The sequence below is a fragment of the Vombatus ursinus genome, unplaced genomic scaffold, assembly GCF_900497805.2.
Source record: "Vombatus ursinus unplaced genomic scaffold, bare-nosed wombat genome assembly UNPS02005236.1, whole genome shotgun sequence".
In the NCBI taxonomy this organism is placed as follows: domain Eukaryota; kingdom Metazoa; phylum Chordata; class Mammalia; order Diprotodontia; family Vombatidae; genus Vombatus; species Vombatus ursinus.
Window position 1 is genome coordinate 7,607,629 of NW_020945014.1, and position 24,275 is coordinate 7,631,903.

General features: G+C 37.2%; 1 protein-coding gene and 1 pseudogene across 1 annotated transcript in view; both read left to right on the plus strand.

The window, feature by feature from the left end:
* COL22A1 (collagen type XXII alpha 1 chain) overlaps positions 1-24,275 on the plus strand; it is a 523,255-nt gene that overhangs the window by 212,279 nt on the left and 286,701 nt on the right. The window contains exon 12 of the mRNA XM_027845270.1: positions 21,787-21,840. Within this exon, the coding sequence (XP_027701071.1) occupies positions 21,787-21,840 (54 nt within the window). The remainder of the gene's footprint in view (positions 1-21,786; positions 21,841-24,275) is intronic.
* Positions 7,260-9,917, plus strand: LOC114030349 (annotated as a pseudogene).

Below are 24,275 nucleotides of genomic sequence, written 5' to 3' on the forward strand. Positions count from 1 at the left end.
TACAAATGATTGAACTGAGTCTCAGAGAATTAAGTGCCACTATTGGTGCTAAGTGTTAAAAGCAAGATTTGAACCAAGAATTCTTGTTTCCAAATCCAGCACTCTCAGCTACCATACCCTGCTGTCTTTTCCCTCTATACCATGTTATGTTTTGACCAACAGTGGCTGTTTTTCCAATTCCAGCATATCAACTGTGTTGGCTTACTGTTATCTGGGACTGCTTGTCAAATTGGGGAAAGGTACTGAAGGTAGCGCCCCAGAGAATCTCTCCTTGGCTCTGTGCTGTACAACACTTTTTTCATTAAAAACTTGGATGAAGGCATAGATGTGGATGCAAATTTGTAGATGACACAAAACTTGGAGAATTCCCTTATATATTATATGACAGAAGTGAAATCTAAATTGATCTTGACAGGCTAAAACCAGGAGTTTAGCTCTTTAGGAATAAATGTAAAATCCTGAATTTAATCAGGCTACATTAATAAAAGGATAGTGTCTAATACAAGAGAAATGACAGTCCCCCTGTCCTTGGCCTTCTTTACACCATAGCTAGAATACTATACCTGGTACCATATTTTATGAGGTTCATTGACTATCTGGAAGGAGTTCAGAGAAGGCTGAATAAGTTGATTGGTCCTCATAATTCTGTAATATGAATGAAACCATCTGCCAATGAGAGATGACCAACAGTGGTAGTGAATTTCCCATAATTAGAGATCTTAAAATCATGGGTTTAGAGCTAGAAGGCACCTGGGAAATTATGTCATTCAACAGTTCTCAAACTTTTGGAATTACAATTGGAACTATCCCATGTATTAGAAACATACCTAGATTTGGAGTCAAAAGGCCTAGGTTGAAATCCTAACTTTGTGGAGAGCACTTGGCTGGAGTCAGGAAGATCTGAGTTTAAATCCTGTTGTGTGACTATGGACAATTCACTTAACCTCACTATACCTCAGTTTTCTCAATTATAAAATGGGGATAATAATATCATTTATATCCAAGGATTGTTGTGAGAATCAAATAAGATAATGTTTATAAAGCACTTAGCACACTAGTGCTTCCTTCCTTCCATCCATCATCATTATAGCCATTCCTATTGGGCTTTAAGATTTACAAAGAGTTTTTCTCACAATGATCTAATAACACAATTAGCAAAAATATATTATCCCCATTTTATATATGGGGAAACTAGAGAGATAAAGTGATTTTCCCAAGATAAAATATCTGGGAAGATACAAAGTACTTGCTCATCTTGAGGTTCCTTGAGTCCAATTCCAATATGCTTTCTTTTGACCGATGCTCTTACCCCTCTGGGTTTCAGTTTCTTAAACTTGAAGATAATCTTTAAGATTCCATCTAGTTCTTCATTCTTCAGCGTTCAAGAAGATAGATATAGAAATCCTTACCAAATTAATGGCCTTTCTCTATAGGACTTGAGCTAGCATTATGTTTTCATTCTTTTACAAATAAATTCATTATAGGAATTTTGTAGGAGCCATACCCTTGATTAAGTTTATACACTCTGTGGGACTAGGCTGGCCAGTCAGTCAACAAACATTTAGTAAATATTTACTATGTGCTGGACATTGTGCAAAGTGCTGGGGATACAAAGACCTAACACATGATCTCTGCCCACAAGGGGCTTCCATTTAAATGGGGGAGATAACATGCAAACAACTATGTATGTGCAAGATACATATAGGGTAAATAGGAAAGAAATTAAAGGGAAAGCACTAGATATAAAATGGGCTTGGAAAAGGAGAGATTTGGGCTTAGTTTCAAAGACCACAAGTGGATGATTGATTTAAGAGTGTTTTTTTTTAAATTATTAATTTATTTATTTTGATTTATCAACAATCACTTCCATAAGCTTTTGAGCTTTAAATTTTCTCCCCTCCCTCTCCTCTCTCTCCCAAGACAGTGCACAATCTGATATAGGCTATACATATACATTCCTATTAAACATATTTTCACATTAGTGATGTTGTAAAGAAGAATTAGAACTAATAGAGGGAACCACCAGAAAGAGGAATCAAAACTAAATGGAAGAAAAAAAATAGCAAATAGTATGCTTCAATCTGCATTCAAACTCCATAGTTCTTTCTTTGGATGTGGATAACAGTTTCCATCATGAGTCCTTTGGAGATGTCTTAGGTCCTTGCATTGCTGAAAAGGGTAAGTCTATCAATGCTAGTCATTGCACAATGTGACTGTTACTGTGTACAACATTCTCCTGGTTCTGCTCACTTCACTCAGCATCAGACCATACAAGTCTTTCCAGGTTTTTCTGAAGTACGCTTTCTCATCATTTCTTACAGCACTATAATAATGTGCTGTAAGAAATTGAAATTAAGAAAACTATTGAACTAATAAATAAAACTGAGAGTTAGTATTATGAAAAAAAACAATAAAGTAGATAAACCTTTGGTTAATTTAATTTAAAAAAGAAAGAAGAAAACCAAATTACCAATATCAAAAATGAAAAGGGTGAATCCACCACCAAGGAAGAGGAAATTAAAGCAATAATTAGGAACTATTTTGCCCAACTGTATACCAATAAATTTGACAATCTTAGTGAAATGGACGCATGTTTACAAAAATATAAATTTCCCAGATTGATAGAAAAGGAAGTAAAATACTTAAACAACTCCATCTCAGAAAAAGAAATTGAACAAGCCATGGATGAACTTCCTAGGAAAAAAAATCTCCAGAACCAGATAGATTTACATGCAAATTCTATCAAACATTTAAAGAACAATTGATTCTAATACTATGTAGACTATTTGGGAAAATAGGTGAAGAAGGATTCTTACCAAATTCTTTTTATGATACAAATATGGTGCTGATACCTAAACTGGGAAGAGTCAAAACAGAGAAAATTATAGACCAATTTCCCTAATGAATATAAATGCAAAAATTTTAAATAAAATATTAGCAAATAGATTACAGCAACTTATCACAAGAATAGTGGGTTTTTTTATAATTATTCTTCAAAAGTAGAATGGAATTTTATTGAATTGAATTGGAATGTAGACAAAACAATGAAATTATAGCTATTGGTGTAGTGAAATAAAACTGGTTGTGGGCCAGATCAGTTTTCCTCAGCTGCCAGACCATGGAATAAGCATGGCAGAAGTTTGGTGGTCTACAAAACTTTTACTACTAAAGGCCCTTAATTCTTAAAACCTGCAAATGCCCCAAACTTGATTTGTATTTTGCCTTTTCCTTGGGTCTCACTCTTTCCCCCTTCATCTCTTTCCTTCTCTCCAGCTCTTGGCCCTTGTATTCTAAGTTTCTGACAGTTACAATCCTGTTACCATGAAGGGTAGAACCTTTTCTATGGAACCAGTCTACAGTAGGAAATTGAGATATATTACTTTTCTGAAGTATGTTTGTGTTAGGAAAATAGAGTGAATACAAAGAACCCATAATGATAACAAGAACTCCTCTATCTTTCCACTTTAGAGAGTACAAGGTGCTTATTGTAATAATAATAATAATAATAATAATAATAATAATAATAATAATAATAGAGAAGGGAAGAGAATAAGCATTTGTATAGTAGCTACTGTGTGCCAGGTACTGTGCTAAGTGCTTTACAATTACTATCTCATTTGATCTTTACAACAACCCTGTGAGGTAAATGCTATTATTCCTATTTTATAGTTGAGGAAACTGAGGCAGATAGAAGTTAAGTGACTTGCCCAGGGTCACACAGCTAATATTAATAATGTTAGTGCTCTCATCAGTAACAAAACTATTACAAATAATATTAATAGTAATAATAATAGCTAGTATTTATACAGTATTTTAAGGTTTGCAAAGCATCTTATAAATATGTCACTTTACAAAAGGTTCCCATGTCAACCTTTGGTAGAATGTACTATTATTGTCCTCAATTTATAGATGAGGAAACTCAGGCCAACAGAAGGGAAGTGACTGGCCCAGGGTTCCACAGATAGTAAATGTCAGAGACTGGATTTGAACTCAGCTCTTCCTGACTTGAGGTCCAGCACTCTATCCACCATGCCATGTAGCTGCCTAGTTTACATATGAGAAATCTGAGGCTCAGTGGGGCCAAGTGACTTGTCCAGGGTCACATAACTAAGATATATAGTCTAGAACCAAGATATGAAACTGGATCCTGATGCCAAGTTCAAGCTTTTCCCGACAAACCAAATTACTCCTTCATTTATTTAATCCAATATCTAGTGCCTAACACAGTGCCTGATACATCGCAGGCACTTAATAGATGGTCATCTACTGACTAGCTTATAGCCTTCTATATGCAGGCTAGGTGCTATGTTATGAAGACAAAAACAGTATAGTCCTTGACCTCAAGAAGCTTATGGGAAGCAATATGTTCATAGGAAGTTATACAGGGTATCTTATTTCTCAAAAATCTTAGTACTGAACTAAGACTTTTGAAACTCCCCACATATAAAATATGTGCAAAGTCATTTTTGAATGGATATCACTAGGAACTATAGGGGCAGGGAGTACAGGCAGGGGTGATCATGATGAGTTTCCTTGAGCTGAACTTTAAAGGAAACTAGGGATTCTTTGAGATGAAGGTTAGGAGAGAGGGAGTGCTTACCAGTCCTGGGGAAAAGTCAGTACAGAGGCAAAAGATAGAATGTTATGTATAGGGAGGACCCATCAGGCAAGCTTGGCTGGAATGGAAAGTACATGAGAGATGCTAATAGGGAAGAAACGTGTGAAGTAAGGCTAGAGTCAAAATGTGTTGGGTTTTAAAAGATAGAAGAGTTTATATTTTATTCTGGGGCAAGGATGTGACATGGCCAGGTCTGAGCTTTAGGAATATCAATTTTGTATCTGTGTGGAAGATGGATTGGAAACAGGGAAGCCAATTAGGAAGGCAGTTCAATAGTCCAGGTAAAAGGTGATGAATAAGAGTAGTGGCTGTGTGAGTAGAAAGAAGTAATGGATGCAAGCTATACTATGGAGGTAGAATTGACAAGGTTTGGTGACTGATGGGATGCAATGGTAAAGGGAAAAGTCAAGGTTTACTTTGAGGCTACCAACTTGGGTAATTTAAAGGGTGGTGTTATCCTCAACAAAAAATAGGAAAGTTAGGAAGAGAAGAGTTGGGGTAAAAAATAATGAGCTGTGTTTTCGACATGTTGAATTTGAGACGGTGGACCTTTAGTGTAGATGTGAACTAGACTATAGAGGTAGAATTGACCGAGTTTGGTAACTGATTGGATGTGAGGGGCAATGATAGGTGGAAGAGGCAAGGATTAATTTGAGGCTACAAATCTGGGTAATTGAAAGGGTAGTGTCCTCCTCAACAGAAATAAGGTACTTAGGAAGAGGAAAGAGTTTGGGGTGAAAGATAATGAGCCCTATTTTGGACATGTTGAATTTGAGATTCTCAATGTACCTCTAGTTGGAGATGTCCAAAAAGCAGTTGATGAAGTGGGACTGAAACTCAGGTAAGAAACAAGAACTGCATATAGTGATCTAGGAATTATCTGCATACAGGTGATAGCTGAACACATGGGAGCTAAATACAAATTCAACAATGCTTTTTTAACAGTAATTGTGGACCAGAAAAAGTGACATCTTTATTATGGCATCAGCATTTTACAGTCATGTTTATAGTTACTTTTTTTCCCTATAGGATTATCCCCTAAAGGAAAATAAAAACAATCTGTACTCAGATATTATACTTTTTAAGTGGCATACTTTGCTAGAAGCTATGGAAGACTTGGCCTCCTTCCAGCTACCTTCGCAACTCCATACATGTGATCCCTGGGTTATTACTTATTCTAAAATATAGGTTGTGAAGGAGAAAGTATTCTATTTTTCAAAATAATTACCCATGACTGTAAAATTCAACCAGTGTTTGTGGCTGGGTTTTGAGAGTGACTCTCAAATAGTGAATCAATTTGAAAAATTGTAGGTTTAGGAAGGGATTATAAAGGCTGTTGAGACTAAACACTCCCCCCCCTCCCCCTTATTTTACAGATAACGTAACTGAAGTACAGAGAACTTAAGTGAATTGCCCAGTGTCACACAATGCCTGAGGTGAATTTGAACCCAGGTCTTCCTGCCTCCCAAGTCCAGCACTATCACTACTTTACTATGATGCCTCCAGTGTTTCAGTATTTTGATTCATAGGGCTATGCAGCCCTAGAGGTGAAAGGAACCACAAAGACCATCTAATCCAACCCATTCATTTTTATAAATGAGAAAACTAAACCTATAGAATTTCAGTGACTTTCCCGGTGTTAAAAAAAAAATCCATGATTCTGGTAGCTGAAATTCAGTGAGTACACCCATAACTTTGCAGTCATACTGGAATTTCTTCTTTCCATTTAGATCACTATCCCTGTATGACTCAGTAATTGCTTATCCTAATCCATTGAAGCTACTTTTAGGGGCCTTAGGCATTTCCGTTGAAGAAGAGATCCAGCTAATAATACTAAAAAATTATTGCCCTGTATTCTGGGAGGATTTTATGCTACATAAGGAAAGTTGCCTAACTTGAGATATGGAGCAGTGAAGCAGAGAAGAGGCAGGGGCAGTGGGAATAGAGAGAGGGGACAGTATTATACTGTGAGCACAGTTATCCAAGAAAACAGGATACAGCTGATATCTGTAGCTGATGTCCATTGAGGCATTACAGCCTTAGGTGAGGTGATCTAGAATCCATGAAAGGAGGAAGAAGAACATTGTGGTAATGAAAACATCACCCTTTGATCTTGATGCCATGGCTGTTTTAAGCTTTAACCCTTCCTCCCAGATCCATCCTGCTATGCCTTAGACACTTCTCACATGAAGTTCTCTCAGGAATTCCAAAGAAGTGCCAGATATTTTATAAGGAAGAGTAGGTCCTTGCTTAGGTGTATTTGATTGGCTTCCCATCTCTGATGTCACAGGCAGTAGGTGCCAATTAGTTAAGAAACTTGAAGATAGGAGCAATGAAAATTTCTGAGAGAGGGTTCCAGAAAAGGGGCAAAGGAGGATTTAAGAGATCCTGGGCAAAAGGAGGAAAGAGGGGACTATTATAAAGCCAAGATAATCCGTAACCAGAAAGGATACACCGAGAAGACCTGGGTTGGGGCTTTTCTGAAGTACCAAAACAGACTTCAAACACTGATGTTGCTGGGGGACAAACAGATAGGTTTGAACTAACATTTAAACTTAGACTTGACCTTGGTCAACAAATAAGATCACAGAGGCAAGTTCATACTAGGTCCCAGCTCAAAGACTTTTCAGCTTGGTAGAGCATGCATTCTACTGTCATGGCTTGTGAAACTCCAGAGTCCTTTCTGTACCAGAATGGCCCATCAGAGGCTGAGCTGAGTGAACCAGGAAATGAACAAAGAAAGTACATGTGGGCAAAGAACATGGGTACAGTGCATTATAATTGGGCTAAGATGGGCAGAGGAAAGGGGAGTAAATGGGAAAAATGAAAAACACATCAAAAACTTGCTGAGTGTCACCCTTTTAAATTTAGTCATCAGAAAATTTAAATGTGAGTCTTTGGCAGTGGTTGGACATTTGCCTTTGCACCAACTTGGTTGAAAAAAAATAAAATGAATTTGTGATGCAGATCGATAGGTCAAATATGAAGATATTGGTAATATTTTTCCTACTTAGGGAAATTAAGGGCTTTGGAGACTTCAGAAAAACTTGTTTGCATCACACAATATAAAGTGCTGGACTTGGAGTCAGTAAGTCCCAAGTTTTAATCTTGCCTCAGACATTGCTGGATTCTTTCACCCTGTGCAAGTCACTTAAAGTAATTCAACCTCAGTTTCCTTATCTGTCAAATGGAGCACCTTCCTCAAAGGGTTGTTGTGAGACTCATATGATGTAATTGTTGTAAACCTTATATAAATGTTATCTAGCATTACTATTAATTATTGATTATTAAGCCATTTATTAAAGCAGGGATGTTAAGAAGCTGTAATAAGAACTAACAAATCCCAACTTTTAGGGCTTTAAAGATTACAAATTACTTCTTTGCAACAATTCTTTCAGGGAGTGTAGATATTGCTCTATCGCTTTGACACTTGAGAAACTTTAATGCTCAGAGAGAAGATCAGACAAAACAATAGCAACATTAAAAAAAATTCTTAAAGACATCCTACCCCCAAAGAACATTTTAGAAATAAAATTCAGTGTATTTCTAATTAAGAGAAATTTATTTTTTCTCACCTCCACCCCTTCACCTATGTGCCTAATCAAGCAAAAAAAAAAATCCCCAATGGCTATGTCCAAAAAACATACTTCTCATTCTGTACCATGAGTCTATCACCCTCTGTTAGGAGGTATTTTCATCATCTGTCACCATGGATCCTCTGAAATCATGGTTGGTAATTGTGTTGATAGGGATTTTTAAGTCTTTCAAAGTTGTTTGTCTTTATGATATTACTACTACATAAATTGTTCTCCTGTTTCTGCTCACTTCATCACTGCCTCAGTTCATACAAGTCTTTCCAGTTTTCTAGTATTCCATTATATTAATATACCATAATTTGGTCAGCCAATCTCCAGTTGATAAACATTTAGATTCCAATTATTTGCCATCTCAAAAAGAGCTGCTATAATATGATTGCACATTTGGGTTCCTTTCTTTCTTTTTTTTTTCCCCCATTTTTTGAGATATAGATCTACTAGTGGTATCACTGGGTCAAAGGATTTGCACAGTTAATAACTTTTTTGAGCCTAGTTCCCAATTGCTTATGAAATATTTGGATCAGTTTACAGCACTGTATTAATGTACCTATTTTCCCACAACCCCTCCAGGATTTGTCATTTTCCTTTTTTGTTAACTTTGCCAATCTATTAGGTATATGGTAGAAACTCAGAGTTGCTTTAATCAGCATTTCTATAATAGTTCTTTGGAATGTTTGTTTGTTTGTTTTAATGGATATTGATAGCTTGTATTTCTTCCTGTGAATACTATCTATGCAGGCCTTTTATTAATAGGATAATTTTATTGATAGAGGAATCATTTTTATTCTTTAAATCTGAATTAGTTTGAGGTCCTTCTGAGGCTCTTTGTATACTACCAGGCAGTTAGAGTGGCAGGGAAGCAGTGACTCTTCCTTGGCTCTGACCACAGGATTTGGACACACAGACCAAAGGGTGGCCTGGAGGACCCTGGACTCAGCTGAGGTGGAGTTCCTGGCCTTGAAGAAGCCGGTCACCATCATCCCTAATTTCAGCCTGGACAAGACCTACCTGATTGGGGGTGGGGTGTGGGAATCTGGAACCTTTTAATCTTGGTTTACCTGTGGAAGTATCTCTTTGGCTAGCAATTTACTTAAAACAGAAATGTCAAGTGATTCCTCCTGAACAGATGGATGTTGAAAAATTGGAGGATACTCAAATATCCTTGATCAAGTATCCTGATCTTGAGTATCAAGAGAGAAAGTAGGAAACGTTTACCCTGGTGCCTAATCCTTACCATTGTTGGAACTTAACAAATTAATGTTAAATCATGAAATGGATAGCATCCTCAAAGCAGATGAGATCCAGACCCTAATTATTGTTGTTCTTCCTTCATGCTAGAGGAGGACAAATAACGTCATGATATTGGGGTCAAGGTGCAGTGTGTTCCACTGTGGCTAATCAGACCAATATGAGCTTGAGAGGCTTGACCACATGTCCGCTTGAGCGTTTTGGATGGAAATGTCTTTAGATTTGTGCATCTCCATACCCTGATTAAAGATTCGTGGGATACTCAAATAGCCAAACTCTGGGTATCTACAGATGGTTTTGGCAAGTAGGAGGAAGCACATGCCAAGCTAGATTACCTGATCTAGATGAAGATCAACACTATTGGAGCATTCCTCACATAAGCCCTAGATCATGTGTACAAACTCTGCACAAACCTCCATCCTGTAGAGAGTGCGCGGTCTCTAGATTTGTTGTAGCAAGAGATTCCCCCTTAAACTTTGTAAGCCTGAGGGTAGATGGTGAAAAGGAGGCTAGTTTGATAACTTGCCCACTTTGCAGGAATGAACTTCCCATAGTTACGAAGATCTCAGAATATCAAAAGTAGATGTAGGTGACAAGGAGCAGAGTGTCATCTTTTCCCTTTTAGTAACAGAAGCAGCAAGTATGAGACTGAATATTAATCATTAGACCTCCTTCGCTTTCGGAGGGTATCATTCAACTCTATGTCCATTTCGAGCAGACCTTATTGGAAAACCATTTCTAACAATTTCTTCTCCCTGGCAGATTTCTCTCTTCCCCACCTCCCCCCACCTTGGGCTGAGATGAATAACAGTATAACATTTGGATGTTGTTGGTTCAAGTTTTTTGGATTTTTCCCCTTCATCATCATCAGGATGTTGTTTTCCTTTGAATGTATATTTTTGTAAGATAAGAATGTCACAATAATGATGGTGTGATTTTAAATTTAATTCTATCTACTTTGTTTCATTTTTCTACTGACCTGACACCATCTTAGCATAGCTAGGTGCCACAGTGAATAGAGTGCTGAGCCTGGAGTCAGGGATACATACTCATCTTCCTAAGTTCAAACCTGGTCTCAGACACTTACTAGTTGTGTGGGCAAGGCACTTAACCCTGTTTGCTCATCTGTAAAATGGGCTGGAGAAGGAAATGGCAAACCACTCCAGTATCTTTGCCAAGAAAACCTTAAATGGGGTCATGAAGAGTTGGACACAATTGAAACAACTAAACAACAATAAACATCTTCTTAACAACCTTATTGTGAAATTAGACTTAGAAAGATGACAGTTTGGGACAATCTTATTGGATTGTTACTGATATTAATATGTGAGGGTTTGTTTAGGCTCTTTCTAGTGAAGTATATAGATTGAATCAACCCCTCCAAATGCTATAGCATTTTATTTTGTTTTTGCACAGTATTGCAAATAACAATAAATAGTCAATCACCTGGCTGATGTATCAAAATAGTTGAAAGAGCTGGACCAAGCCTTTTATTATTAAATCACTTCAAAGGCTAAATAGAATTCTGTACAGCACAACACTTGGTCAGTTGTTTGCTAATAAACTTGTAAACTCTTCAAAAACTAAATTTGAATCAATTCAATATATACTTAGAAATGAGACATTTATCAGAGGCAACAAATCTACTCATGCACATACCCTTTTTCTTTTGTCCCAGTTACCCATTTTCCTCTAATTTTAATTGCATTGGTTTTGTTCTACCAAAAAACAAACAAACAAAAAACAACCTTTTTCATTTTATAGAATCTAAATTGTCCATTTTTTTTCTATTCTGATTCTCTATATTGCTTTTTTGCTCATGAACTTTTCTGCATTCCAAAGATCTGGAAGGTAATTTCTTCCTTGCTTCTCTAATTTGTTTATGATATCACCTTTTGTTAAGTGTTTTACTATTTGGAGCTTATTTTGGTATATGGTGTTAGTTATTGGTCTCTACCTAATTTCTGCCAGATGCCTTTCCATTTTTCCAGCAAGTTTTGTGGAATAGTCAGTTCTTACCCCAGGAGCTGGGGTCTTTGAATTTATCAAACTCTTGATTAGTATACTCTTTTCCTTCTACATACTGTATACCTTATCTATTCCATCTATTGACCCTTCAAGTGTTTTGATGATTACTGCTTTGTATCATGGTTTGATGTTTGGTACATCTAGAACTTCCTTCTTTCCCACTTTTTTTTCATTATTTCCTCTGGGATTCATGACCTTTTTTTCCCCTCCAGATGAATTTCATTATTACTTTTTGTAACTCTTTTAAGTAATCCTTTGTTTGTTTGATTGGTATAGCACTGGCTAAGTAAATTAGTTTTTAATTTTATCAGCTTGAACTACCACAAGCAATTCATATTATTTCATTTACATAGATTTAACTTTATTTACAAAAAGCATGTTTTGTAGTTTTATTCATACACTTGCTATATGTATCTTGGAGGTGGACTCCCCAATATTTTATATATTCTGTAGCTATTTTAAATGGGTTTTTTTATCTCCTTCTACTGAATATTGTTGGTAATATATAAAAGTACTGATGGTTTATGTGGGTTTATTTTATATCCTGTATCTTTGCTGCAGTTGTTACTTGTTTCAATTTTTTTTTAGTTGACTCTCCAGAGATTCTCTAAACTATCCTATCTTCTGCAAAAAAAAGTGATAATTTTGTTTCCTCTTTGCCCATACTTATTTCATCAACTTCTCTAAGAATGTTTTTCATATACAAAGGAGAACAGAAAAAGAGGATTTCATAATGTCATGAGTCTCTATTACGTAAAGCTTGATATATGTGGATGCATGTGTGTTTGTATTTAATTCCGCACATTACTTTCAAAGCTGTCTAGCTTGTCTGTGTTTCTTTCTGAACTTTCAGTTCTCTTCTATGCATTTACAACCATCTTTCAACAGTTTCTTTGTTTATTTTATTACAAAGCTAAACTAAGTTATCTCTAACATTCCTTCTAACTCCAAATCATCTGATTCTATGCATGGGCTAATCAAGGACTGAAGGCTGAAGTCAGTATTCTTTTTGCATGCCCCCATCTGTACCTCCAAGTTAATACTTAGGGACTCAAGCTTCAAAAGTAGGGCTTTAAACCCCAAATCCAATTGATTTTCTTTTTCTGCCCTCTCCAAACTGTCCTATGACTGCTACTAGATGTGTGAATATGGAAAAGTTACTTCTCTAGTCTGCAGGTTCCTTATCTTTAAAATGACTATAATGATACATAAAAACCTATTTATAGATGATGTAAAGGTCAAAATAAATAATTTATAATTAAATTAAATATTATTAAATTATTATAAATTATTAAATTAAAATAATTTATATGAAGTACTTTGAAATATTAAAGCACTATGTATTTTTGATGTCATTATTATTAATTATTATATTAGTAGAAATAATAAAATAATGACCAAAATATTATTCCTGATTCTTAGTTCTGCTCATGTTACTCTCCTGCTTAAAGATATTCCATGGCTCCCTAGGGCTTACAGCATAAAATTCAAACTTCTTAACCTGGTACTTCTAGTCCAACACCCTCATTTTTAGATGAAGAAATTAAGGACCAGAGAAGTGAGGGGGGAACTAAGGTCATCAGTATTTGAATTTAGGTCCTCCAACTCCAAATCCAAGTGCCCATTCTAGTATAAGTCATGAGAGAGTAACCTCATTGCCATCTAATAGGCAGCAGCTCTTCTGTCCCTGGAGGGACCCATAGGCAGCTAAATGGACCTGCTAGGTTGAATTACCCAAACTGTATTCTGTCAAACCACTTCAAATGAGTCATGTAGTTTCCTAGAACCTCAGAGACTGATATATGATGTTTGACTTTTGGTGTTTGGTTTTGTACTCATGTCTTTGGAATTGCTATTACAGGGAGAAGATGGACATTCTGGGGTTCCTGGACTCAAGGGAGATAAGGTGAGCACTCTGGAGAACACTGAATGGCTATATCTCACAGTCCAGTGAATCACCTTCCTTCTCCTTTAGCCTTCTTGGAGAGTAAAACCGAAGGAACCTATCAGTGTTACGCTGAAATCAAACTTCTTTTCTGTCTCACCTGTCACTCATCAATCATCACTGAGATTCTCTGTGACTTTACAGTCACATTGTAATAGAACTGGAGGAGATTCAATGCTTTTCCAGATTGATAAGACCTGCCAGTATTTATGGGCCAGTGGTTTAACCTTTGTTAGGCAGGCTCATTTCCTCTGCACACTGTGAAAGTCCAATACTAGCACCATGAAAGATGGGGCTACCTAGATAAAACATCTCTGTTTGGTGCCCTTATGGGGCTGGAAAGTAGCTTGTTGATTCTTTGGTCCAGTTCTCTCATTTGACATATAAGAAAACCTCCCAAAGATGCAACTTGACAGAATAATTAATGGTGGGGCCATTACAAAAACCCAGGTCTTCTGGCCCCTATGTCTATAACAACATACTGCCCTTTGCCTTAGCAAAATTGAGAACTCACTTCTCTTTTGAATCACATAGATTTTCAGCATCTTGTCATATTTTAAGAATCCCTTGGACACCCCCAGTGATAAAGAACACATTACTTTTTGAGGCAGTCCATTGTTGGAAAACTTTGATCATAAACAAATTTTCCTATTAACTTTTTTAACAAGGAACAAACAAAAATAGTAATTAATCTTTCTCTTATTATGCTACAGTATGTAAATAACTACAGGGTTATAGTTATAACCCTGTAAACCTGAAAAAGCCCTACTTCTCAGACTCATTGTGGTGTGGTGGTGATCATGATTTCTCAAAGGTTATGCCTGTGAGTGCCATCTTGTCTCTCCTGGCTGCTGTGATATTTCTGCTTATCTCTATTTGTGCTATTCACTGAGCTTCTCTCCTGCATCTTCCTTTGGTCTTCAGTTAGCCTCTGGAATCAATAATAGCTAGCATTTATATAATGTTTTAAGGTTTGCAAAGGCTTTGTATATATTATCTCATTTGATCCTCATAGAAATCTGTGAGATAGGTGTCCATTATCTTCATGTTACAGATGAGGAATATGAGGCTGAGATATGTTGAGTGACTTGTCCACAGTCTTGTAGCTGTTAAGTGTTTCAGGATTTTAACTCAGGTCTTCCTGGATCTTAGTCCAGAGCTTATTCAATTATACCACCTAGATGTTACCATGTACTAGGCTATGGAGGCCAATGAGCTTCTCCCAAGCAAGTGGCATCTTTTTTTTTTCAATCTGCATAGTTTAAGGATATGGCATCCAGAACCCAGACAGGTAGCTAGGTGGAGGAGATACCTTCAGGCTAATATTCAGTCAGACCTTTTGACTAATTCTTTTCATACCATGGAAATACCTGGTGCCAAACAACTTATCTGAAGTGGGGTTAGAAAGCTTTTTAAAATTCATATTAAAATTCTGACTCTTAGTCTGCATCCCCTCTAGTTATTTGGGCGATTCTACTCAACCAGATTGGGAATAGAGGTTTATGAACTTCTCCTCAGGCTTCACAAAGCTTCTTTTGTTGCCATGCAAATTATCCTGGGCTCACTTTAGATCCTTAGGACTAAATCCTTTCTTTATTATGCATACCTGCCAAGAACACAATCACTGGGTTTTATTTAGCAGTCCAATCAGGGACAAACCTCTGTGGTCTCCCTCTGCTTGGGGCACACTTCTAGCCTTGGTTGCAACATGCAAGAGAAGAAGGCTCATAATCTAATTGAGGAAATAAGGTTTAGGGACATAAAACAATCTTCAAATTCAATCCAATAATCACATATTAGGTGTCTACCATAGATAAGGATAAAAATGATAAAAAAAATTACTTTTCTAAGGGAGTTTATAATCTACTTAGAGAATGGCATGTAGACAATACAAGTTAAAATGTGATAACTAGGCATGTCTAGCATGGAGAAGAGAAGTCAAAAGGATGCATACTGGTTATCTTCAAGTATTTGAAGGGCTGTAAAGTGGAGGAAGGATCAAATGGTTTACTTTATAGCCTCAGATGGGAGAATAAAAAATAATGGTGGGAGTTGCAAAGAAAGCAGGTTAATCTTGATGCTGGGGAAAACCAGAAGCTTTCTAAATAATTAGAGATTTCCATAAGAGGAATGGGTTTTCAAGCAGAAGATGAATTACTACTTTTCAGGTTTATTATAGTGGGAATTCCTTTTCAGAATGGATTGGATAAGATGACTACTGATGTCACTTCCAACTCTCAAATTCTTTGTTAAGTTCAGAGGAAGAATAAGGCAAAGAAGGATATGTGGAAAAGGTGGTTCACTTTTAGCTAGGCTGATGTGAAGAAAGTGCTTTGTCAACCTTAATGTACTACATGTTCACTATTATTATTCAGTAGATGGAGGAGGAGAGAAGAAATATCACTGAAATCTTCCTGGAGAGCTTGACACCTTAGCTGTGTCTTAAAGAGACAGAAGGATTTCCTTTGGGGGAAATGTGAAGGAAATATATTACAAGGATAGGTGCAAGTAGATGCATAGAAAAGGTCAAATTCACTAAGGCAGGAGAGAGTAGGACAAAATCAGAGAACAGAAAGTTGTCCAACATTGTTGAAATGTGAGGCAACAGAAAGAAGTAAAATGAAATTAGGATGGAAAGGTAGATTGAAGGTACATTATGGTGCCTGGAAACCTATATTTTATTCTGTATGATACAAGGCAACAATGAAGGGGAGAGAATAAGACAAGAATAGCTTTTTAAGTACTAATCTACTTCAGGAGATCTGCTTTCTAGCCCTGACTGGGCATTGAGAAGCCACCTTTTTATGCCTTAGTCTCTTACTCTGTAAAATGAGAGATTTGGTTTAGATCACCTTTTTTGTGTCATAGACTCTTTTGGCAGCCTAGTGAAGCCTTTGGACTCCTCAGGGAAAAAAAAAAGTACATAAAATAAAACACATGGGATCACCAAAGAAACCTATTCTATTGAAATAAAAATGTATTTTTCCCCATCTGTGTTCACAAAACCCCTGAAATCTATCCATAGACACTTTGGAGGTCTGTAGATGCCAGGTTAAGAACCTCTTGTCTTATGATACCCAATTCTACAATTCAAGAATTCAGATCCCTTAAGTACCTACTATGTGTCAGACACTGTGTTAAGTGTTAGAAATGGAAAGAAAGGAAACATACAGTACCTGAACCCAGAGTTTAATGGTGGAGATAGCATTCAAAAATTATGTACTAACAAGATATATGCAGGATAAATTGGAACTAGTCAACAGAGATATGGGAAAAGCCTTCCTGTAGGAGGTGGGATTTTACCTGAGACTTGAAGGAATGTAGGGAAGCTAGGAGGTGGAGTAGCATTCCAGACATGGAGGATAGACAATGAAAATGCTCAGAGTTGAGAAATGAAGTGTCTTTTTAAAGGAACAATAAGGAAGCTACTGGATGGCAGAGTAGGTAAAGTGGTGAAAATTCTAAGACAACTGAAAAGGTGAAGGAGGTGGGACAGGTTATGAAAGATATTGAATGCCAAACAAGATTTTACTTTTGATTCTGGAGGTGATAGAGAATCACAGGAGTTTATGAAGGGAAAAAAGGAACATGGTGAGACCTGTGTTTTAGGAAGATCACCTTGACAGCTGAGTGTAAGATGGAGTGGGGAGAGACTTTTAGCAGGAATTTAGCTAGCATAGTGTAGTAGTTGAAGGGTGAGGTAATGAGGGCTTGCACCAGAGGACTGGCAGTATCAGAGAAGAGAAGGGAATGTATGAGAGAGCATTATGAAGGCAAAATTAACAGGCTTTGGCAACAGATTGGATATGGGAGTTGAGAGAGACTGAGGATTTTAAGGCTGACAACTGGGAGGATGGTTGTGCCCTTAACTGGGAAGTCAAGAAGAGTGAAGTGTTTGAGGAGAAAAATAATGAGTTCAGTTTGGGACATGCTGAGTTTAAGATGTCTATGGAACATCCATTTTGAGGTATCAGATGGGCAGTTAGATACATGAGACTGGAGGTCAGCAGAGAGGTCAATACTAGAAAAGTAGATTGGAGAAACATCAGTATAGAGGTAATTGAATCCATGGCAGCTGCTGAGATCACCAAATGAAATTGTAAAGAGGAAGAAGAGAAGAGGGCTAGACAGAGGCCTGTGGGACACCTATGATTAGCAGGTTTGATCTGGATCAAAGTCCAGCAGAGGAGACTGAGAGTGGCCAGAGGAGTAGTAGGAGAACCAGGAAAGAGGAATGCCAACAAAACCAAGAGGGAAGAGAAAATTAAGGAAAAGATGGTGCTTGACAATATCAGAAACTGCAAGAGATCAAGGAGGATGAGGAATGAAGAAAGATACAGTGTGCAATGGACTAGGGAAACAAAGGCAAAATCAAAACAGACTTTTGAATATTTGATGGCTGTTCTAAGGTGATTTTTTTCTACCCTAACATTCTTTGTTCTATTTTTTTTAAAGACCTAACTCCAACATTGTATGTTCTTGTAGTCTATGTTTTAATTTTGTTATGGAATCGTTTTACTCATGTTTGATTCTTTGTGACCCTGTTTAGGGTTTTCTTGGCAAAGTTACTAGAGTGGTTTGCCATTTCCTTCTCCAGCTCCTCAGATGAGGAATTGAGGAAAACAGGGTTAAGTGACTGGTCCAGGATCACACAGTTAGTATCTGAGGCCAGATTTGAACTCTGGAAGATGAATCTTCCTGACTCTAGGTCCAGTGCTCTATCCACTGTGCCATCTAGCTGCCCTTTACATTCTAAAGTCCTTTCCAGTTTTACATTCTATATTCTGTGTTTCCTTCCAACTGTGACATTCTCTGACTCAAAATAAATTTGCCACTTGTCCAAGTTTAGATGGTCTTCAAGAGGAACAAAGGAGTGAGGCCTTGGGAAGTTACGTTAGATCAGATTGAATTTCCATTTACTTTTAGGTTAACTATATTTAGAGATCACAAGGGATTTTGTTGTCGACACGCTCCAGCCTCCATCCTTTAAGAAATTTCTTGCAATAATTCAGTGAATCTGTTCTGTCCCATCAATGTGGACTGGCAGGTTCCCATACAGGGTTGATCCCTAGGGATTCAGAGTGGGCCAAGGTGTCTGAGAAAGGCTGTGGCATTCAAGGTTTCATGGAGCTTTTCCATCAATTGAAGCTTTATGTTCTTTCTACCTGCCAAGGATCTCAGCTACAATTTTGTGAGTTTTATGCCTTTGGGTGAGCATATGCTTACATAAAATACGATAAGGGTTTAAGAAAACAGCATTGTACAAAATGTACAGCATGTGTAATTCAATCACTTAACTTCACTGTCTTCATTGATCACATGGAGAATATCACCTCTGCCCTGACTATACCACTAGGTTGTTAGTTGTGAGGCTCTGATAAGATGATGGCTGATTCCTTTCCTAATCCCTTCAGCCCTTAGTTCTTTCCTCTTCCACATTCCATCTACTTTGACTACATTCCATATGTATCTGGCTGTTTGCATGCTGTCTCTCCCTTTAGAATGTGAGTTCCTGGAGGGCAGAGATTGGTTTTGTCTTTCTGGGCATCACCAGCATTTTAGCATAGTGCCTGGCATAAAGTAAGAGCTTAATAAAATTATTGTTGACTGGCTATATAACTGATGCATTTGTTATTACTAATGTATTTAAATAATTCAAAATTCAGCCATGATATAGAGGCGGTATCTGTAGTAGGAAGAGCATGGGGGTAGGAAGCAGAAGACTTGGAATTTCTGACTCTGACGTTAGTTAACTGCATGATCTTGTATACGTTACCAGATGTCTCTCTCGACCTCAATTTCTTCACCTGTAAAATAAGGTTTTTATTCTATTTCAGGGATTCTTAACCTTTTTTTGTGTGTTATGGGTTCTTTTGACAGTCTAGTTTAGCCTATGGACCCCTCAGAATAATGCCTCATAAAGTCTCAGCTAAAGTCCCATCTTCTGTAAGAATCCTTTCCCAGTCCTTAATCTTAGTACCTTCTCTCTGAGACTAGTCACAATTTACCCTGTATATATTTTGGTTGTACATCTCTTGTTTGCACAATTGTCTCCCCATTAGAGTCTCCCTTGAGAATAGGGCCTTTCTTTGTATCCCCAATGCTTCACAAAATGTCTGTCATGTTATAGGTGCCTAATAAATATTAGTCGACTGCCAGACTAATATTTTTTAATGCTTTAATATTTTTAAATAAAATAAAATACATAGGATTATAAAGGAAACAAATTCTATTCAAATACAGTTATCAAATTTTTAAAAAATATTCACAGTTCTCCTGGTCTACATCATCATTATGGCCTCTTCTAGCTCTAATATTCTATGTTTTAAGGCCCCTACCAGCTGTAACAGTACAGTGTCTTACCAGTCAGTATTCTAAAGTCTCTTCTGCCTTCAAAATTCTTTTGAGTAGATCTTAAAGGCTTCTCCTCTTCCTATCTGCTAATGACATGCCTCCCCCATCACTTTTGGAGGTATTTACAATGGAATATATCTCATTACAACAATTTCTGCTTTGTGAGAAAAAGATCTATTTGAGCCAGAGCCTACACGCCCAGCTCCAGCACCCTGACAAAGGAGGGTTTTGCTGGAACACTAATGCCATTGGAGTTTCAGCTGTTGGACTGAAGCCTGCAGACACATAATCATCCAGATGAACATCCCCACCTTTCTTTCCTAGGCTGCTTGTTAGTGCTACAGCAAACATCCAAAGGCATCATTTTCCCTGGCTATGGTGTGATTTCATGCCCCTTTATCATCAATACTACCAACTGGCTAGGTACAACATGATTACAGTGTGTTATGAGGAAATATTTGCTCTGGCTGAATAGAGGAAATCATTTGTATTGTAGAATGCTTTAGGTATGAAACAATACTTTCCCATCCATTATTCCATTTGATACTCAAAGCAACCTTGACAGGGAAATGGGGTCAAGGATAATTATCTCCATTTGATAAATGAAGAAACTGAGGACCAGAGAAGGGAAATGACTTATAGCTTTCATATGACTTGGACCCAGAAGGAACGTTAGATCTAGTCCAACTCTCTCATTTTACAGAGAAAGAAACTAAGACCAAAGTAAGGAATTGATTTGCCCCCAATGATGCAGCTAGTAAGTAAGTAGTGGGACCAAGACCTGAACTCTCATGTATCTTCTAACTTGGAAGTCAGGAAGACCTGGATTCAAATCCCATCTCAGAAATGTACTAGATGGGTGACCTTGGCCAATTCCTTCTTATGTAAAATGAAGGGGTTGACTTTATAACTCTGCCACTTCCTGTATGACTCTGGGAAATCCAATTAACCATTTAACTTATCTGCACCTCACTTTTCTCATTTGTAAAAGGTAGGATTGGATTAAATTACCTTTAACATCTCTTCTCCTCTAAATCTATTAAACCATGACCTGAAGTGGGGAGAGCCTGATTGTTCATCATGGCTTTTGACCATTTAAGTCCCTTCAGTGATGTTATAATGATTGAATGTAATTCTGATTAACACAGTGATCAACCATGATTCTAAAAGACCAATAATGAAACACGCTATGTCCCTACAGGCATGGAAGTGGTGGACATTGGGTATCTTTTGAACCATACACGTTTTAGAATGTGTCAAATTCAGGAATTATTTTGCTTGATTGTGCATATATGTTGCCTCTTTAAGAAGTGAGTCAAGGGATGCCCCCTTTAATAAAAAATAAAATAAAATAAAACTGGGAGAGGAAGATTCTCAGGGTTCCTGGCCAAAAGAGAAAGAGTTACTATTTACATTTACTCTGAGCCATGGAATAACCATTAAGTGGTGCTTGGGCAGGGACCTATTGTCCAATCCACGGAATCCAGAGTGAATTGGGTTTAAGGCTTTGTCTTTTGGCCAGTAACCATGAGGGTCTTCCCCTCCCAGTTTGATTTTTTTTTAAAGGAGCCATCCCTTGACTCACTTCTTAAAGAGGCCTATTCACTGAATGGGTGTTGCCTCACTCAAAGTGAGAATCTGAAAAGCCATTAGCTTAAAAGGCCCAAGCTCTCCCATCGCATCCTGGGCCATCTCCAGTTCTCCTGATCAATATCTGGCCATTGGACCCAGATGGCTCTGGAGAAGGAAAATAAGGCTGGTGATTTTGCACAGCCCTCACTCACTCAAATCAAAGTCAATTGCAAGTCATGTCTTCATCTTCCTGATGTTTATGGTCCTCTTCGCGAATGAAGGGCAAACGACATGACTTTGTTGCAAGGTTTTGTTTGTCTTTTTTTTTCCTCGAGGGGAGTAGAGGAAAAGAGATATTTTATTAATTGAAAAAAATATTTAATTTAAAATAATGATTGAATGTTATTTTTTTTTTTTCATTCTAGGGCTCCTTGGGTTTACCTGGTCCCCCAGGCAGAGAAGGAACCAAGGGTGTCCGGGTAAGTTTCATGGGGTGGTATATTGAACTTAATGATCTCTGAGTCCCCTTGAATTTGTGACTCCAATGTCGTATCTTCATCTATTTCTACAGGTCTAATATTCTATAATTTTGAGATTTTGATTCCATGAACTTAGGAAAATTTGAAAGAGCTTTGACTGTGGTGTCAGAGGCCCAGGTATTCAAATCTCATCTTTGGTGTATGACCTTAGAGAAGTCATTTAAATTCCCTGGCCCTCAGTTTCCTCATCTATAAAAAGATCATTTAGACTAGACAGTTTCTTTTCCAGCTCTAGACCTATGATCCTTTGATAGTATTCTAAGATTCTGTGGATATAAGATTATTTTACAAAAACACGACTCCATGAGTTTTAGATTCTGTAAGCTCGAATTCTAGCTCTCCTTGCAACACATTTCATTAAGTACATTTTGTGCATCAGGGCCAGGGGAAATGGAGAAAAATGAATTGTTATTGAATGGAGCACATCGTAGGGAGTAGTGTAGCCATTTCCAGAGCAACAGAAGCCAGCGGCTAAAGGTTAATAGTCTACATGTTCCTACTTCTATCTAGCATGGAGTGGTGTGGGACTTCCCTTGGATAAAATGTGCAAAGAGTCTCCTAGTATCAGTCTTCTAAGTGAGTAGAGGAAAAAGGCCTATAGCCTGGGGACTTCCCTAGAGATGAAGGCAGTATGTCTTCTAGGCTATGGGGCGGGCATAGGGCACTGAAGGTGCTGGAGAGAAAGGGAAGGATCTCTGGAGATTTATTCTTTCCTCTAACCACAGGATGATTTGGGTTGTAAGGAAAGGAAAAAAGCTGGAAATAGAAGAGTAGCTACCATCATTTTGCCAGGCAGCTGTGGCTTTGTCAGCTCAGGGGGTTAGAGCATCAGTGATAATGAGTCTGAGGTCATCCACTTTTCCCCCATAGGGGCCAGTTAGCTTCTTCCCAATTTGTGGCCTCAGCCAACCTCCTAATCCTTTCTGGCCTCTCGTAGTGAGAGGGTACTTGGAAATGCAAACTTATTTTAATCCAGTGTAAGCCAAACATGGCAAATCTACTCAGAAGCAAAATAACAATATGATTCATCCCAAAGACAAACACAAGATATTTTTAGATTCTGCTCCTGGTCTGGCTGATCCTCACCAATGTTATCCTCTATCTTTAAGTGCAGATGAGAGATATTTAATTTTGGGGGGCCCTTCCCAAACAGGCTTGATATCAGAAAAAACAAATTTCTAAAAATTATAAGAGATTAAGTGATAGGCTCCAGGACAGAGAGCAAAGATTCAAATCTAATCCCTGGACTCTCAATACTGGTGTTCTTTCTACTATATCACACTGATTCCCGAGAATGGAATATGTTCTTAATGTCCCCAAGTTGTCTTTTAGCCCTCTGTTAGTTCTGGTTCTGTCTTTCTGACTGTGCATTATGTTTAGTCTCCTCACTTACCCTAAATGTCTTCATATGTAAAATGAATGGAATCGACCAGTGGTTCTCCTTGTGGTACAAGGATCCCCTGGGGTCTTTGAGGTCAAAACTATTTTCACAAGATGTTATTTACCTATTAAAATACTCCTACATTTTCTAACCACATAATTATGTGAGGATGGATTATCTTTACATATGTCAACCAAAACTATATATTACAACTGATTGATTGTAGGAGCAGATATAAAAATCCAGATGGCTTTATTAAGCTTATCATTAAAGAAATCTTCAAAACTATGTAAAACCATACCACTTTTCTAACTTTTCTATTTTGGCAAGAAATTATTATTCATAAATGTTTTCATGTTAATATGCAATGGGTTTATTCTTATTTTAATGAATTGATAAATATTTTTAAAATGTATAATTTTTTAAATTTCCAACACAGTAAATATCTATAGAAATAGATCATTTAAACAAAAGCCCTTTAGGGTCATAAGTAATTTTTAAACAGGTAAAGGGATCCTGAGACCAAAAAGTTTGAAAACTATCTGGATTAAAATAGTGATCTCCAAGGTTCCTTCCAGTGGTAAAAAAAAAAAAAAAAAAAATCTATGCTCAAGGACTCTTGTAGCTTTCATAGCTTATATGCTAAACCCATTCTGTTTTCGAATATAGTATGTTTCATTGTTAATAAAAAAATATGTTTTATTTATCTTCACATGTATAATCAATATATTATTGCTTGCCTTCTCAAGGAGTGGAGGCAGGGCAGGAGGGAGAGAATTTGGAGCTCAAAATTTAAAAAAAAAATAAATGTTAAAAACTTTTAAGAACGTAATTGGTAAATATTTAATGAAATCAATTTATATATATATATATATATGTATACACACACACACACACACACACACACACACAGAACATGCTATGTTTTCAGATCCTTTTTGACTCCTAACAATCTATATTTTCAAGTATCTTCCAGTACTAAGATCTAGGTTTC